This window comes from Eptesicus fuscus, chromosome 2 (assembly GCF_027574615.1).
Source record: "Eptesicus fuscus isolate TK198812 chromosome 2, DD_ASM_mEF_20220401, whole genome shotgun sequence".
Classification (NCBI taxonomy): domain Eukaryota; kingdom Metazoa; phylum Chordata; class Mammalia; order Chiroptera; family Vespertilionidae; genus Eptesicus; species Eptesicus fuscus.
This window is the reverse complement of record NC_072474.1, coordinates 86,423,585-86,437,374: the sequence shown is the minus strand read 5'-3', so window position 1 is coordinate 86,437,374 and position 13,790 is coordinate 86,423,585. Positions and strand designations below refer to the sequence as shown.

General features: G+C 53.1%; 1 protein-coding gene across 5 annotated transcripts in view; it reads right to left on the bottom strand.

The window, feature by feature from the left end:
* USP46 (ubiquitin specific peptidase 46) overlaps positions 1-13,790 on the bottom strand; it is a 68,795-nt gene that overhangs the window by 11,371 nt on the left and 43,634 nt on the right. For all 5 annotated transcript variants that reach the window (XM_054729074.1, XM_054729076.1, XM_008140303.3 and 2 more), the window contains exons 6-7: positions 10,295-10,378; positions 2,887-3,084 (exon numbers count right to left, since the gene is read on the bottom strand). In XM_054729074.1, coding sequence (XP_054585049.1) covers positions 2,887-3,084; positions 10,295-10,378 — 282 coding nt within the window. The remainder of the gene's footprint in view (positions 1-2,886; positions 3,085-10,294; positions 10,379-13,790) is intronic.

The following is a 13,790-nucleotide window of genomic DNA, read 5'->3' as shown; positions in this document are numbered from 1 at the left end:
ATAAAGATTAAATAAAAAAATAGTCAATAAAAACATTCTTTAAAAAAACAAAACAAAACACTAGAAATCCCATAACCTGTAACCTGGCTTTTAAAAATTAAAATCCTAGCTTGGGAAACCAAGATGGCGGCATAAGGTAAACACCTAACTGTTGCCTACCACAACAATTTTGAAACTACAACTAGAAAACAGAGTGCACACCGTCCAGAACCACCGGAAAGCTGGCAGAGTGGAAAACCTACAACTAGAGAAAAAAAGAGAGGGGGACGCTGAGCCTCAGGAGCTGTGGAGGTGCGGAGATCCGTGAGCGCGGAAAGGGCGGGCGGCTGAATACGCGGTAGGCTTGCTCGCAGCGTGCAGAGAGGGAGGGCAGCAGATGCTGCGTGGCTAGCTTTCTCGTTTGGGAGAAAAACAAAACCTCCCAACTGCACTGAAATCCAGCTGCGGTCGGGGAGAAACTGGTCTGTTTGGCAGCGGGCGAGGCTCGAAAGCTGCCTTCTCTCAGAGGCGCGTAGCCATTGATTAGGGCACAGAGAAACCAGCCCTCTTAGGGCGGCGCGGACGGAAACCAATTTTGTCTGTGCCATTCTGAGACTCCGCCCCATCCAAGCTGAGCACAGCCCTCCCAGTGACTGGATTTCTCGTTCGAGAGAAAAACAAAACCTCCGGTCTGCACTGAAATCCAGCCCCAGCTGGGGAGAAACTGGTCTGTTAGGCAGCGGGAGAGGCTCGAAAGCTGCCTTCTCTCAGAGGCGCGCAGCCATTAATTCGGGCACAGAGAAACCGCCCCTCGTAGGGCGGAGCAGATGGGAAACCAAAGCTTGTCTGCGCCACCCTGAGACTCCGCCCCATCCAAGTAGAGCACAGCAGCTCTCCCAGCGGAGACACTGCTGATCCTCACAGCCAACTGGCTCGGAGATCAACTCCCGCCAGTGATACCAACAATCCCAACCACCCTGAACTCCAGTTTCTGGGGACACGCGGGGGACCCAGACGCCTACGGGACTCTCGGCCATCGGTCGGAGAGTAAGAGTGACTTTTCTGTCGGTGTGGACGACACCAGATTTCAACCACTCTCATAAGGGACACATTCATGAGGCAGACTCAGTGAGCACCAAAGCCCTACTGTGTCTCCAGCACAGCAATTCTTCTGTTATAGACACAGCAGGCCCTCACAACCAACTGGTCCGGAGGTCAATTCCTCCCAGTGTACCAACAGCAATCAGGGCTTTTAACTACACCAAGACTTTCCACTCAGCCCACAAAGGGGAGTACCAAGAGCGACCACCTAGGGTGATTGGGGAAACTGAGCCACCGGCCCCTATAGGTCACCGACCACACAAAGCCACTCCATCAACACAGGGAGGCAGCCAAAATGTGGAGACATCGAAGTATGTCACAAGTAGGAGAGACAGATGAAAGCAAACTAATGGACGACACAGTGTTCAGAACCATAGTTATAAGGTTACTCAAGAATCTTCTAAAAACCCGCTGAGGAACTTGAAGAGACCTTCAAGGACCTAAATGAGAATACCAAAAAATTGGAAAAGGACCAGTCAGAAATTATGCATACACTGTCTGAAATAAAGAATATACAGAGTAGACCACCACACCCGAAGAGTCAAACCAAAGATCTGGAATATGAGGAAGAAAAAAACACCCAACCAGAGAGGCGGAAAGAAAGAAGAATCCAAAAGTGTGAGGATAGCATAAGGAGCCTCCGGGATGGCTTTAAGCGTACCAATATCCGAATTTTTGGGGTGCCAGAAGAGAGAGAGCAAGATACTGAAAACCTATTTGAAGAAATAATGACAGAAAACTTCCCCCACCTGGTGAAAGAAATAGACTTACAGGTTCAGGAAGCGCACAGAACCCCAAACAAGAGGAATCCAAAGAGGACCACACCAAGACACATCATAATTAAAATGCCAAGGGCAAAAGACAAAGAGAGAATCTTACAAGCAGCAAGAGAAAAACAGTTAGTTACCTACAAGGGAGCACCCATACGACTGTCAGCTGATTTCTCAACAGAAACTATGCAGGCCAGATGGGAATGGCAAGAAATATTCAAAGTGATGAATAGCAAGAACATACAACCAAGATTACTCTTCCCAGAAAAGTTATCATTCAGAATTGAAGGGCAGATAAAGAACTTCACAGGTAAGAAAAAGCTAAAGGAGTTCATCACCACCAAACCAGTATTATATGAAATGCTGAAAGGTATTCTTTAAAAAGAGAAAAAAGTAAAGATAAAAATTATGAACAACAAATACCTATCTATCAACAAGTGATTCTAAAAATCAAGTGAATTAAAAATCTGAGGAACAGAATAAACTGGTGAACATAATAGAATCAGAGCCATAGAATGGGAGTGGATTGATAATTCTCAGGGGGAAAAGGGTATCTGTGTGGGGGGTATGGGAAGAGACTGGACAAAAAATCATACACCTATGGATAAGGACAACGGGGGGGAGGGAACCGGGTGATGGGGAGATATGGGGGGAAAAAAGGAGAAACAATTGTAATAATCTGAACAATAAAGATTTATTAAAAAAAGAAAATTAAAATCCTAGCATAGCATTTATGCCTTCATGTTATTTCAAACTCCTCCCAAGCATCATGTATAACCAAAGGAGATTTATTATTTCCCCTGTGATAAAACATTTAGATTATCTTATCATAATGCAGTTTATTTTACTTTATGTGTGTATGTAGACACGTTTATATTTGTTTTAGATGATACATAAACAAGAGCTTGGAAGAGATTCCACAAACAGTTCCATTATTACTGAGACTCACAGCCCAGGAAAGGCCCAGCTGGGTCTGCTTCGGCACAGGGATGACCCCCACACTTCCCGCGTGCACCCCGCTGCCGCCGGCCCGTACCTGCCACAGTGCACCACCACGGCCACCAGGTCGTACATGCGGTCCAGGTTCACGGCGTCGCTGGAGGTGTTGAAGAGCCGCAGCTCCAGCGGGAAGACCACGCGGTAGGAGAGCTTGGTGTACCTGTGCAGCTGCTCCATGTACTTGAACCGCTTCAGGTGCAGGGCCAAAATCATGGGCAGCTTCTTCACTCTCATCCTACGGAACCGAGAAATAGAACATCAGTGTACCCGACCCGTTAGGGCAACAGAATCCACTGCTGCCTGCACAGATGGAGAGCAGGAGGGTCTAACCAACTGCGAACGACCAACCACTCACAAGAGTAAAAGTCTGCTCGCTCGTGTAGAGCTGACTTATCCCACATCCTCGGCTAACTGAGCACAGAGGAAAGCGCAGCCGGGGTCTCTGTTTCATCAGAGGAGACATTCCAGAACTTCTTTTTTTTTTTTTTTTTTTTTTTTTTTTTAAATTTCTTTATTGATTAAGGTGTCACATATTTGTCCTCATCCCCCCATTCCCATCCCACCCCTCTCCCCACGCATGCCCCAATCCCCTGTTGAACTTAACCGTTGGATAGGCTTATATGCATGCATACAGGTCCTTTGGTTGAACTCTCCCCCTCCCCCCACCCTCCCCCTACCCTCCCCTATCCTCCCTCTGAGGCCCGATAGTCCGATCGATGCCTCCTTGCTTCTGGTTCTGTTCTTGTTCCTCAGTCTATGTTGTTCATCATTTCCCCTAGATGAGCGAGATCATATGTCACTAGATATATACTAATAAGCACTGAATGTGAGACGAGCAATAATAGTTATGCTGACAGGCAAATGAATCAGTCTGTAGCGAGCTTCCCCCTGGACCAACAGTTCTTTTGAGACTCAATTTCAATGTCCAGTAGTTCCTTATGTGTACATGTCAGCACTGACCCCCCAGCTCTGGATGGTGGACAAATGGCGGTAACGGAGGTCCGACTCCCTCTGGTTTGGTCTCGGCCGAACCCAGGGGCACGGCGTCACCCGGACTAAGGGGCACGTGGCCTCACCCATACCCAAGGGGCGCGTGGTCTCACCCGGGCCTGGGACCCAGCCTCACCCGGATGGATCCAGGGGCACACGGCCTCACCCGGACCCAGGCTCTGGCTTCACCCGGACCCAGGGACACTTGGCCTCTCCCAGACCCAGGGCCACTTGGGCTCACCCAGGCCTAGGTGCACGAGGCCTCATCTGGATCCAGGGACACATGGCCGCACCCGGACCCAGGGACGCTTGGCCTCTCCCAGACCCAGGGCCACTTGGGCTCACCCGGACCTAGGTGCACGAGGCCTCATCTGGATCCAGGGACACATGGTCGCACCCGGACCCAGGGACGCTTGGCCTCTCCCAGACCCAGGGCCACTTGGGCTCACCCGGGCCTAGGTGCACGAGGCCTCACCCGGATCCAGGGACACATGGTCTCACCCGGACACAGGGACGCTTGGCCTCTCCCAGACCCAGGGCCACTTGGGCTCACCCGGGCCTAGGTGCACGAGGCCTCATCTGGATCCAGGGACACATGGTCGCACCCGGACCCAGGGACGCTTGGCCTCTCCCAGACCCAGGGCCACTTGGGCTCACCCGGACCTAGGTGCACGAGGCCTCATCTGGATCCAGGGACAAATGGTCGCACCCGGACCCAGGGACGCTTGGCCTCTCCCAGACCCAGGGCCACTTGGGCTCACCCGGGCCTAGGTGCACGAGGCCTCACACGGATCCAGGGACACATGGTCTCACCAGGACACAGGGACGCTTGGCCTCTCCCAGACCCAGGGCCACTTGGGCTCACCCGGACCTAGGTGCACGAGGCCTCATCTGGATCCAGGGACACATGGTCGCACCCGGACCCAGGGACGCTTGGCCTCTCCCAGACCCAGGGCCACTTGGGCTCACCCGGGCCTAGGTGCACGAGGCCTCACCCGGATCCAGGGACACATGGTCTCACCCGGACCCAGGGACGCTTGGCCTCTCCCAGACCCAGGGCCACTTGGGCTCACCCGGACCTAGGTGCACGAGGCCTCATCCGGATCCAGGGACACATGGTCGCACCCGGACCCAGGGACGCTTGGCCTCTCCCAGACCCAGGGCCACTTGGGCTCACCCGGGCCTAGGTGCACGAGGCCTCATCTGGATCCAGGGACACATGGTCTCACCCGGACACAGGGACGCTTGGCCTCTCCCAGACCCAGGGCCACTTGGGCTCACCCGGGCCTAGGTGCACGAGGCCTCACCTGGATCCAGGGACGCATGGTCTCACCCGGACCCAGGGACACTTGGCCTCTCCCAGACCCAGGGCCACTTGGGCTCACCCGGGCCTAGGTGCACAAGGCCTCATCCGGATCCAGGGACGCATGGTCTCACCCGGACCCAGGGACGCTTGGCCTCTCCCAGACCCAGGGCCACTTGGGCTCACCCGGGCCTAGGTGCACGAGGCCTCACCCGGATCCAGGGACACATGGTCTCACCCGGACCCAGGGACGCTTGGCCTCTCCCTGACCCAGGGCCACTTGGGCTCACCCGGGCCTAGGTGCACGAGGCCTCATCCGGATCCAGGGACGCATGGTCTCACCCGGACCCAGGGACGCTTGGCCTCTCCCAGACCCAGGGCCACTTGGGCTCACCCGGGCCTAGGTGCACGAGGCCTCACCCGGATCCAGGGACACATGGTCTCACCTGGACCCAGGGGCGCTTGGTCTTTTCCAGACCCAGGGGCACGTGGCCTCACCCGGGCCTAGGTGCTCGAGGCCTCACCCGGATCCAGGGACACATGGTCTCACCCGGACCCAGGGACGCTTGGCCTCTCCCAGACCCAGGGCCACTTGGGCTCACCCGGGCCTAGGTGCACGAGGCCTCATCTGGATCCAGGGACACATGGTCTCACCCGGACCCAGGGACGATTGGCCTCTCCCAGACCCAGGGCCACTTGGGCTCACCCGGGCCTAGGTGCACGAGGCCTCACCCGTATCCAGGGACACATGGTCTCACCCGGACACAGGGATGCTTGGCCTCTCCCAGACCCAGGGCCACTTGGGCTCACCCGGGCCTAGGTGCACGAGGCCTCACCCGGATCCAGGGACACATGGTCGCACCCGGACCCAGGGACGCTTGGCCTCTCCCAGACCCAGGGCCACTTGGGCTCACCCGGGCCTAGGTTCACGAGGCCTCACCCGATCCAGGGACACATGGTCTCACCTGGACCCAGGGATGTTTGGCCTCTCCCAGACCCAGGGCCACTTGGGCTCACCCGGGCCTAGATGCGCGAGGCCTCACCTGGATCTATGGACCCCTGGCCTCACTCGGACCCAGGGGAGCGCGGCCTCCCCCAGACCCAGGGGCGCTTGGCACCTCCGCAAGAGTCCCGCCTCTCCCCGCAGGCATCTGGGTCTCCCACGGGTCCCCAGAAGCTGGATTTCAGTGTGATGGAGAGCTAATCTCCCCTAGGTTTGGAACAAAAGCCCCTTTCCCCCGCCACCAACCAGACCCACGCACCTCCACACCTCATCCCCTCCGATTTCGCTGGTTTCCTCTTCCCTCTTAGCTATAAATCTACCATTCAGCCATCTCTCCTGTAGTTCTGGATGGCAGAGGCTCTGTCCTCCATTCGTGCCCCTGAAATTGCTGTGCGCGGTGGAGTTCGCAGTTCCTTTGTTTAACTTAGCCGCCTTCTTGATTCTCCTCTGTCAAAATGGCTTAAAGGGCTTGAATGTAAGATGAGAACTCCTAAGAATCCTCCAAATCGGTGTTGGCAGCCTCCGGGGCCTCGAGGATCTCACTGCGCAGTTCGGCCAGGTCGGTGGCGCGGATGCGCCCCTCCTGCAGAAAGATGGTCTCTTCCTTCACAGAGAGCCGCTGCGCAGAGTCCGCGGCCGCCGCCACAGCAGCTGCTGCGGCGCCCACGAGCCCATGGCCCCGGCTGCGGTGCTGACTGAGAGGAGCAGCCGCCCGGTCTGGGGAGACGCGAGCAGCAGTCGCCACCCTCACTAGTCCATGTTCCAGTTGTATTTCCGAAACTGCCATGTGAGGCAACACATCAGCCTTCACCTCCGCCGTCATCTTTTTCGAATTCCCCAATTTGTTCTTCTTAATCCCTTGAATTCAGTCAACTCTACTGAGGTCTAGTGGCGCCGGGAGGTGCACGGAGAGAGCGCCCGGGCCTCCGTCCGGTGTGCGGAGCGCGCGGCCCGCGGAACCAGGCGCGCGGGGGCCTCGCGGTGGGGATGGGCGCTGGGCGGCCGCCGGGCTCCGGGCGCCGCTGCCGCCGCGGCGTCCCCAGTGCCCCGGGCCGGGCGGCCTGCGGGGGCGGCGCAGTTGCGAAACTGAGTGAGTATCTACAGTTAAGTCTTGATTGTTGTTGGTGTCACTAGGAGGAATTGTCCTCCAGGACAATTGTCCATGAGGACCCTCTTTGTCTATATAGGAAGAGTTGCTGTGCAGGAGACATGAGGCTCCTGTGTCTGTGTCCCTCTGTATTCCTTGCAAACACCTCTGAGAGAAACGCGCCCTGGAGTTTCGCCCGCTGCCTGGAACTGGGTTTCAATGTAGTTGGAACTGGGTCTCAGCGCAGTCTGGCGCCTTTGTCTCCTTCCCAGCAGGGCCGTTCAGTGGCGCAGACAACAGTCCCTCCTCTGCGCGCCCTCCCGTGTGCGCCTCTGGAGCCGCCGCTCCTCTGTGCCTCTGCCCCACAGGCCAAATTCATTCCCCCAGCATGTGCCTGGCTTCCCAGGGTTTCGCCCGGAACTGGGGTTCAGTGCAGTCGGAACTGGGGTTCAGCCCGGTCCGGAGCCCTTGTCTCCTTCCCGCTAGGGCAGTTCAGTGGCGCAGGCAACAGTCCGTCCTTTGCGCCCTTTCCTGCGCGCGCCTCTGGAGCTCTGCCTTCCGCCGCTCCTCTGTGCCTGCGCCCCACAGCCCAGATTCATTCCCCCAGCCTGCGCCTGGCTTCCCAGGGTTTCGCCCGGAGCGGGGTTCAGTGCAGTCGGAGCCGGCGCTCAGCGCAATCCGGAGCCTTTATCTCCTTCCTGCCAGTGAACGCCGGCCAGGCCGTCAGCCGCCCCTTCCTCTCCGGCTCCATCCTCCCCGCAGGCGCGCGTGCTCGTGTCTCCGTCCGTTTCTCCATACCTCAGGCTTTTGCGGCTCCCCCGACTGTCCCCGTGGCCTTCTCCTTCTCCCCAGCTGTGGGCATTTCAGTCCGCCAGCTTTCCTGTGGTTCTGGACGATGACCGTTCTGACCTCTAGTTGTATTTTTGAAATTGTTGTGCCCGGCTGCGGGTTAGGTGTTTAACCTATGGCGCCATCTTGGTTTCTCCCAGAACTTCTGTGCCAATAAAAATAGGGCGTGCGATCGCTCTGTCACTGCCCTCGCCTGCAGGGAGGAACAGCACTTGGGCAATCCTCCCAGCCCCTTCCTGAGATCCCGGGCAGGAGGGTGACAGCTCTGGGGAGAGGACGCTGGGGCGAGGACAAGCAGGAGGGTGTGGTCTGGACTTCCAGGCTCCGAGGACCAGCGGGGATGTGCCGACCCCGCCGGCCGCTGGCATCAGGAAACCTAACGTGCCAAGCTCACTCCCATCCCTTTGTGCTCTTGGGCACGTCATTTCCCTTCTCTGGCTCTGTTTCCTGGTGCAGGGGCTGGCTCAGGGCTCCATTTCCCAAACTGGCCTCCTCAGCGCCCTGGAGACGCTAACAGGGTGGGGTTTCTGCGGCCCAGTTTGGACAATGCCACTGTTTGGAAGCTCCTCCCTGCACCTTAGCCAGTGGTTTTGAGAAATCCACACTCAAGGAACGGTTTTCTGTTGTGTGATACAGCATTCCCAAACTTATATAAACACAGAAAGCTTTTTCACCCGAGGGCCATTAATATTCCTTGGGAGTAAGTCACAAAGACAACAGCCTCAGTAGTGAGCACTGCTGGGATGGAGAGTCCTCCGGGCACCTTCCAGGGCCCCGTCTACACAGGTCCTGAATTCGTGTACATCCTGCTCAGCTTGTGTACACAGCTGATGCATATGATTTGAAAGGGACAAATTTTAAGAGAATACTATTCAGGAATCTATTAAGGTAAAACGCTGTTCATAAAAAATTAAGCAAAATAACATAGGCAGAAACATATGAATTATGGGGAACCCCCTATTTTATAGAAGCACATGACATTTTAATGTGTGAGACCTCTGGAAATCACCTTCCTGACACATCGAAGACCTGGGCTGGCCTAGGCTGACTTAGAGTATACGGATGGGAGCAGAGGCGAGCTTCCCTGACCAGTAAGGAGAGAGAAGTACCTACCACCCACACTCCACCTGCCACAGTGACTAACCTTCTGTAAGTTTAGATCAGCAAGGAAAGATGAGAAGGGCTGGGAAGCTGGGCAGAGGAATTATTTCATGCTCAGCCTCAGGCCCCTGAGGGTTTAGATGGCAGTAATGAGCATCTCTGAGTTACTGAGAACATTCCACATCCAGGGGCCGGGTAAATTTAACTCACAGGGAGACTTCACAGGATAATTAAAATGTCAAGTTTCTTGGCTTCTGGGGGAAAATACCAGGGAAGCACTGGTTATCTCAGATTGCCCAAGAGCTGTAACTGGTGACTGGTGGTGGGAAAAGGATGGGCAATCTGGGTCCTACATCAATTCAGAATGTGATAACTCTCTTATCAGCTAGCCATGTAATTGATGTGTTATTGACTTCCTCATCATTCCTTATTAAATGATTCATTTTTTAACCTCATATCTGCTAAATAAGAAGCTCTGCCCTCGCTGGGTGGCTCAGTTGATTGGAGCGTCATCCGTACACCAAGAGGTGGCGGTTTCAACTCCCGGTCAGCGCACGTACTTAGGTTGCAGGTTCGATCCCCAGTCAGGGCATGTACAGGAGGCAGGATGGATGTTTCTCTCTCACACAGATACTTCTCCCTCTCTCTCCCTCCCTCCCTTCCACTCTCTCTGAAATCAATAAACATATCCGCGGGTGAGGATTAAAATAAAAAGAAGTTCCAATGTTTGGGCAATACTAACCATGTTACTGGGTGACAACTATATGTCGTGTACTCTACTGGGTCCTTTTAATAGTTCGCCTTTAACCCCAAGACAACAGTGCCTGTATCTGATGAGCACTTGTTTACCCAGGGCACATAGGAACACTCGGTCAGTATTTGTGGAAGGAATGCAGGAAAGACCAAATGAGCAAACGATCATACGAATGGACAACTCTCCAAGGCAGGCATTCTTACCCTACTTTTACCCGTGACAAAGGTAAACGACTTCTCCACAGCTCCTTGGCGATAAGCCCATGGAACTGGGATTCAAAATCAGATCTGGCTGGCTTCCCAGGCTGGCTGCCCCTCCAGACACAAAGCCACCCTCTTGAGCTAAGTCCTTTACGCACCTTTTCTGGGCCTCCTGTTTGCTGCAGCACGTTTCACAATAATATTTCTGTTCACTACACAGTGTTTCTGTGTTGCTGAAGTCTCTGCAGAGAAAAATATTTACAGCTTAAGAAGACGACCAAACTGTGCTTGGCGTGCCGCGTTTTACACCCTCTATCCCCTGTGGGGTGATCTTTGAGTGAGGTAGGGAGCGAAGTGATGAGAAAAGACCCTCTTACAAGTATGACGCCATTAGCGCGTGTCTACTGGGCTGGACTGTGATTCCACCAGGAGAGATGTGCAACTACAGCTTTATTTAGTGGGACACGACAGATGTTTCCAACTGACTCGGAAAAAACCAGTGTTTTACAAAGAATACCTGTAAATTGGAGATACAAATTATAATAGAAAAATACTAACTATAGTAAATGCCCACCGAAAAGCTGAGTCCAAAAACGTCAATCCCATAAAATTACTGGGATTACTGTACCGTAATGATAAACGGCACGTCTCAGGTGTCTGTATTTCCTAAGAGCTTGAAAGTGAAGACAAGGACATGTAAACCATATTCAACTGCCCTTATATTAAACGAAGAAAGTCCCAATGATCAGCAGATGACGGCTTCCTACCAACCCCTGCTCCCCGTCTCCCCACACCCTGGATGACATGAACGTTAGCCTCCCTCCTTTTGAGAAGAAATGCCATTGTGGTGTTATGTCACTATTTGACTTATAGCCTACTGATAGATTCATTTTTAAATGTCATGGCTTTTCATTCTTTCTGGTCCCTGAGATTCTATTTAGCATTCCTGTGGTACTACTTCAAAGGCGAAAAGAACATCCAGAATATAATAACACCCCACAGTCTTGAAAAGGTCTGTGACATTTCCTTATGCACGGGGAGTGTCCCAGAACCAGAACGGTCACATTTTACTAAATTGAAAATGTTAGCCGAGCCAGTGTGGCTCAGTGGTTGAGTGTTGACCTATGAACCAGGAGGTCACAGTTCAATTTCCAGTCAGGGCACATGCCCGGGTTGTGGGCTCGATCCCCAGTAGGGGGAGTGCAGGAGGCAGCAGATCGATGATTCTCTCTCATCATTGATGATTCTCTCTCTCACTCCCTCGCTCATCCTGTCTGAAATCAGTAAAAATATACATTTTTTAAATCAAAAATGCTATTATTCACATGTGAACGACTCAAACAAAGCTTATCAAAAGAAAACATGGATTGTTTGTTCATTAAATTCCCAAATGTTTACCAACAGTACTTGGGACTAGGTGCCAGAGATTCGCAGTTCCTGCCCTCTCACAGCTCAGCCTAGAGACGTGCACAGTGACTCACAAACAGTTAGTGCTCAGTGCAGGTCCAACATCCATCACTTCACACTGCCGATTCCCCGAAAAACCCACCAACAGTTCCGCAGTGCAGTTGTGAATAAAATCCAAGCTCCTTGCCTTGGGGCAGACCAGCCGTCTTCAGATCTGACTGCTCTTTGGACCTCATCTCCCACCTTGCCCACGCCCTTCACTGTGCTCCAGCCACACGGCCGGCCTTCTCCTGTAGCTCAAGTTCAACGCTCTCCCTGCCTCTGGGCACTTGCAGGTGCTCCTTTCCAGATGCTTCCATGCTGGCTTCACCCAATCGGAGCTCGGTGTATATGTCACCTCTTGCCAGACTTCCCTGTCCACTTGCCCAAACCCATCCCGCCCAGCCCTAGCCCGCTGCTGTCTGGTTTTCTTCGGAGCACTCAGTGCTCTCTGAAATCATCCTCTCGCTCATTTAGTACGTGTCTCCCCTCTTTGTGGGCACTGACCCCGTCTGTCTCACTGCTACAGCCCAGCACGGAGAACAGGCCCAATGCTCACGGCACTCCATAATGCGGCCGGCTGAACGAATGCAGAGGAGTGTGCACCGAGTCCAGGGAAAGCACGGGAGGAGGAGACATGAACGTGAACTGGGGTAATTCAGGACATTTCCCCGGGGGCGATGCCCGAGTCAGGCTGTCAGAGGGAAAAAGTGCTGGGGGGATAGGAGTCAAGCATTGCAGACGGAGGGAACGCCGATAGGCGTGGAGGCACGGCGAGTATGCAGCTTAGAGCTGGCGTGGACCCTGCGGCTCTGGAGCCCCACCAACCAGTCTCAGCAAGGAGAAGACATAATCAGACAGTGCTTTCTACAAATACCACTTCTGGCAGCACCGCGGAGGAAGAACCGGAGGGGGTCGAAGGCAAGGAAACAATTTAGAAGGCAATTACACTCCATCCCAGATTTCAAGTGCTTGGTGCATAAAACAGTCTCAAATTCAGCTGAATGAATACAGGCGACTCTTCAGAGAAGGAATGGATGGGAAAGCAGTTCTTGGCCTGCACAGGCTTACAGGGTGGATGAGGCGGGGCTGGGAGAGGGAGAGGTGCGATTGGGTGGCAGTGGAGATGCACACCCTGGATACATCCACCACAGAAAAACCTCTGTATCCAGCTAAAGAACAGAAAAACCAAGGCAAGCAGAGCAATGGACAGGGATTTCTACTTACTGTATTTCTCAAAGGCAGTTTTCTGAAGTACTTGTAGACCCAGATAGTAGAAATACAGCAGAAGTTAGTACCTAATTTAAGGGCACACTTTACAAATAACCACCAGCCTGCCCGGCCCCAGCTGGCTGGAAACTTGTTACCACAAAGACAGGGTAATGCTTTTAGGGGGTCTGTGAGTTGAGAAGTGGGAAGTGAGGCGAGGTGAGGAAAGGGGGTGAGCAGCAGGAAACCCTGAGGCAGACCAGGCCTGCCAGCTGCTATTGTGTCACTGCTGGAACAAAAGCAGGCAACAGAGGTGAGGAAACTGCGCAATAAGAAAGTCAGAGGGGAAGGAAAGAGCAGACCTTTTCCAAGAGCAGATCAATTACTAAAGCAGAGATGAGGTTAGAGAAAAAGCACAAAACTCTTTTTATTTCTTTCAAAAGAGTCATAGTGACAGTAAAACACTATTTAAATATATACTTTGGGGCCCGGCCGGTGTGGCTCAGTGGTTGAACATTGACGTACAAACCAGGAGGTCACAGTTTGACTCCTGGCCAGGGCACATGCCCAGGTTGCAAGCTCGATTCCCCAGTAGAGGGCCTGCAGGAGGCAGACAATCAATGCTTCTCTCCCATCATTGATGTTTCTCCCTCCCTCTCTGAAGTCAATAAAAATATATTTATATACACACACACACACACAATTTGGGAACAAATCTAATATAAAATGCACACCTTTGTAAATAAAAGAAACTAAATAATCTTATGGAAATGTATACAAACAAGACTTGAAAAAAAAAGGAGAAAGACTATGTTCATGGATGGGAATGTTATGTACTGTAAAGATGGCTATCATGTCCAAGGTAATGTCTATATTTGATACATTTTTTTCATTAAAATCTTAACTTTCCCACTCAACACAATAGCTCAAAAATTGGTTTTTAAAAAATTCTCAAGCAATGTTTCCAGATAGTGCTCATGGCGTGGCGCACACAGAAAA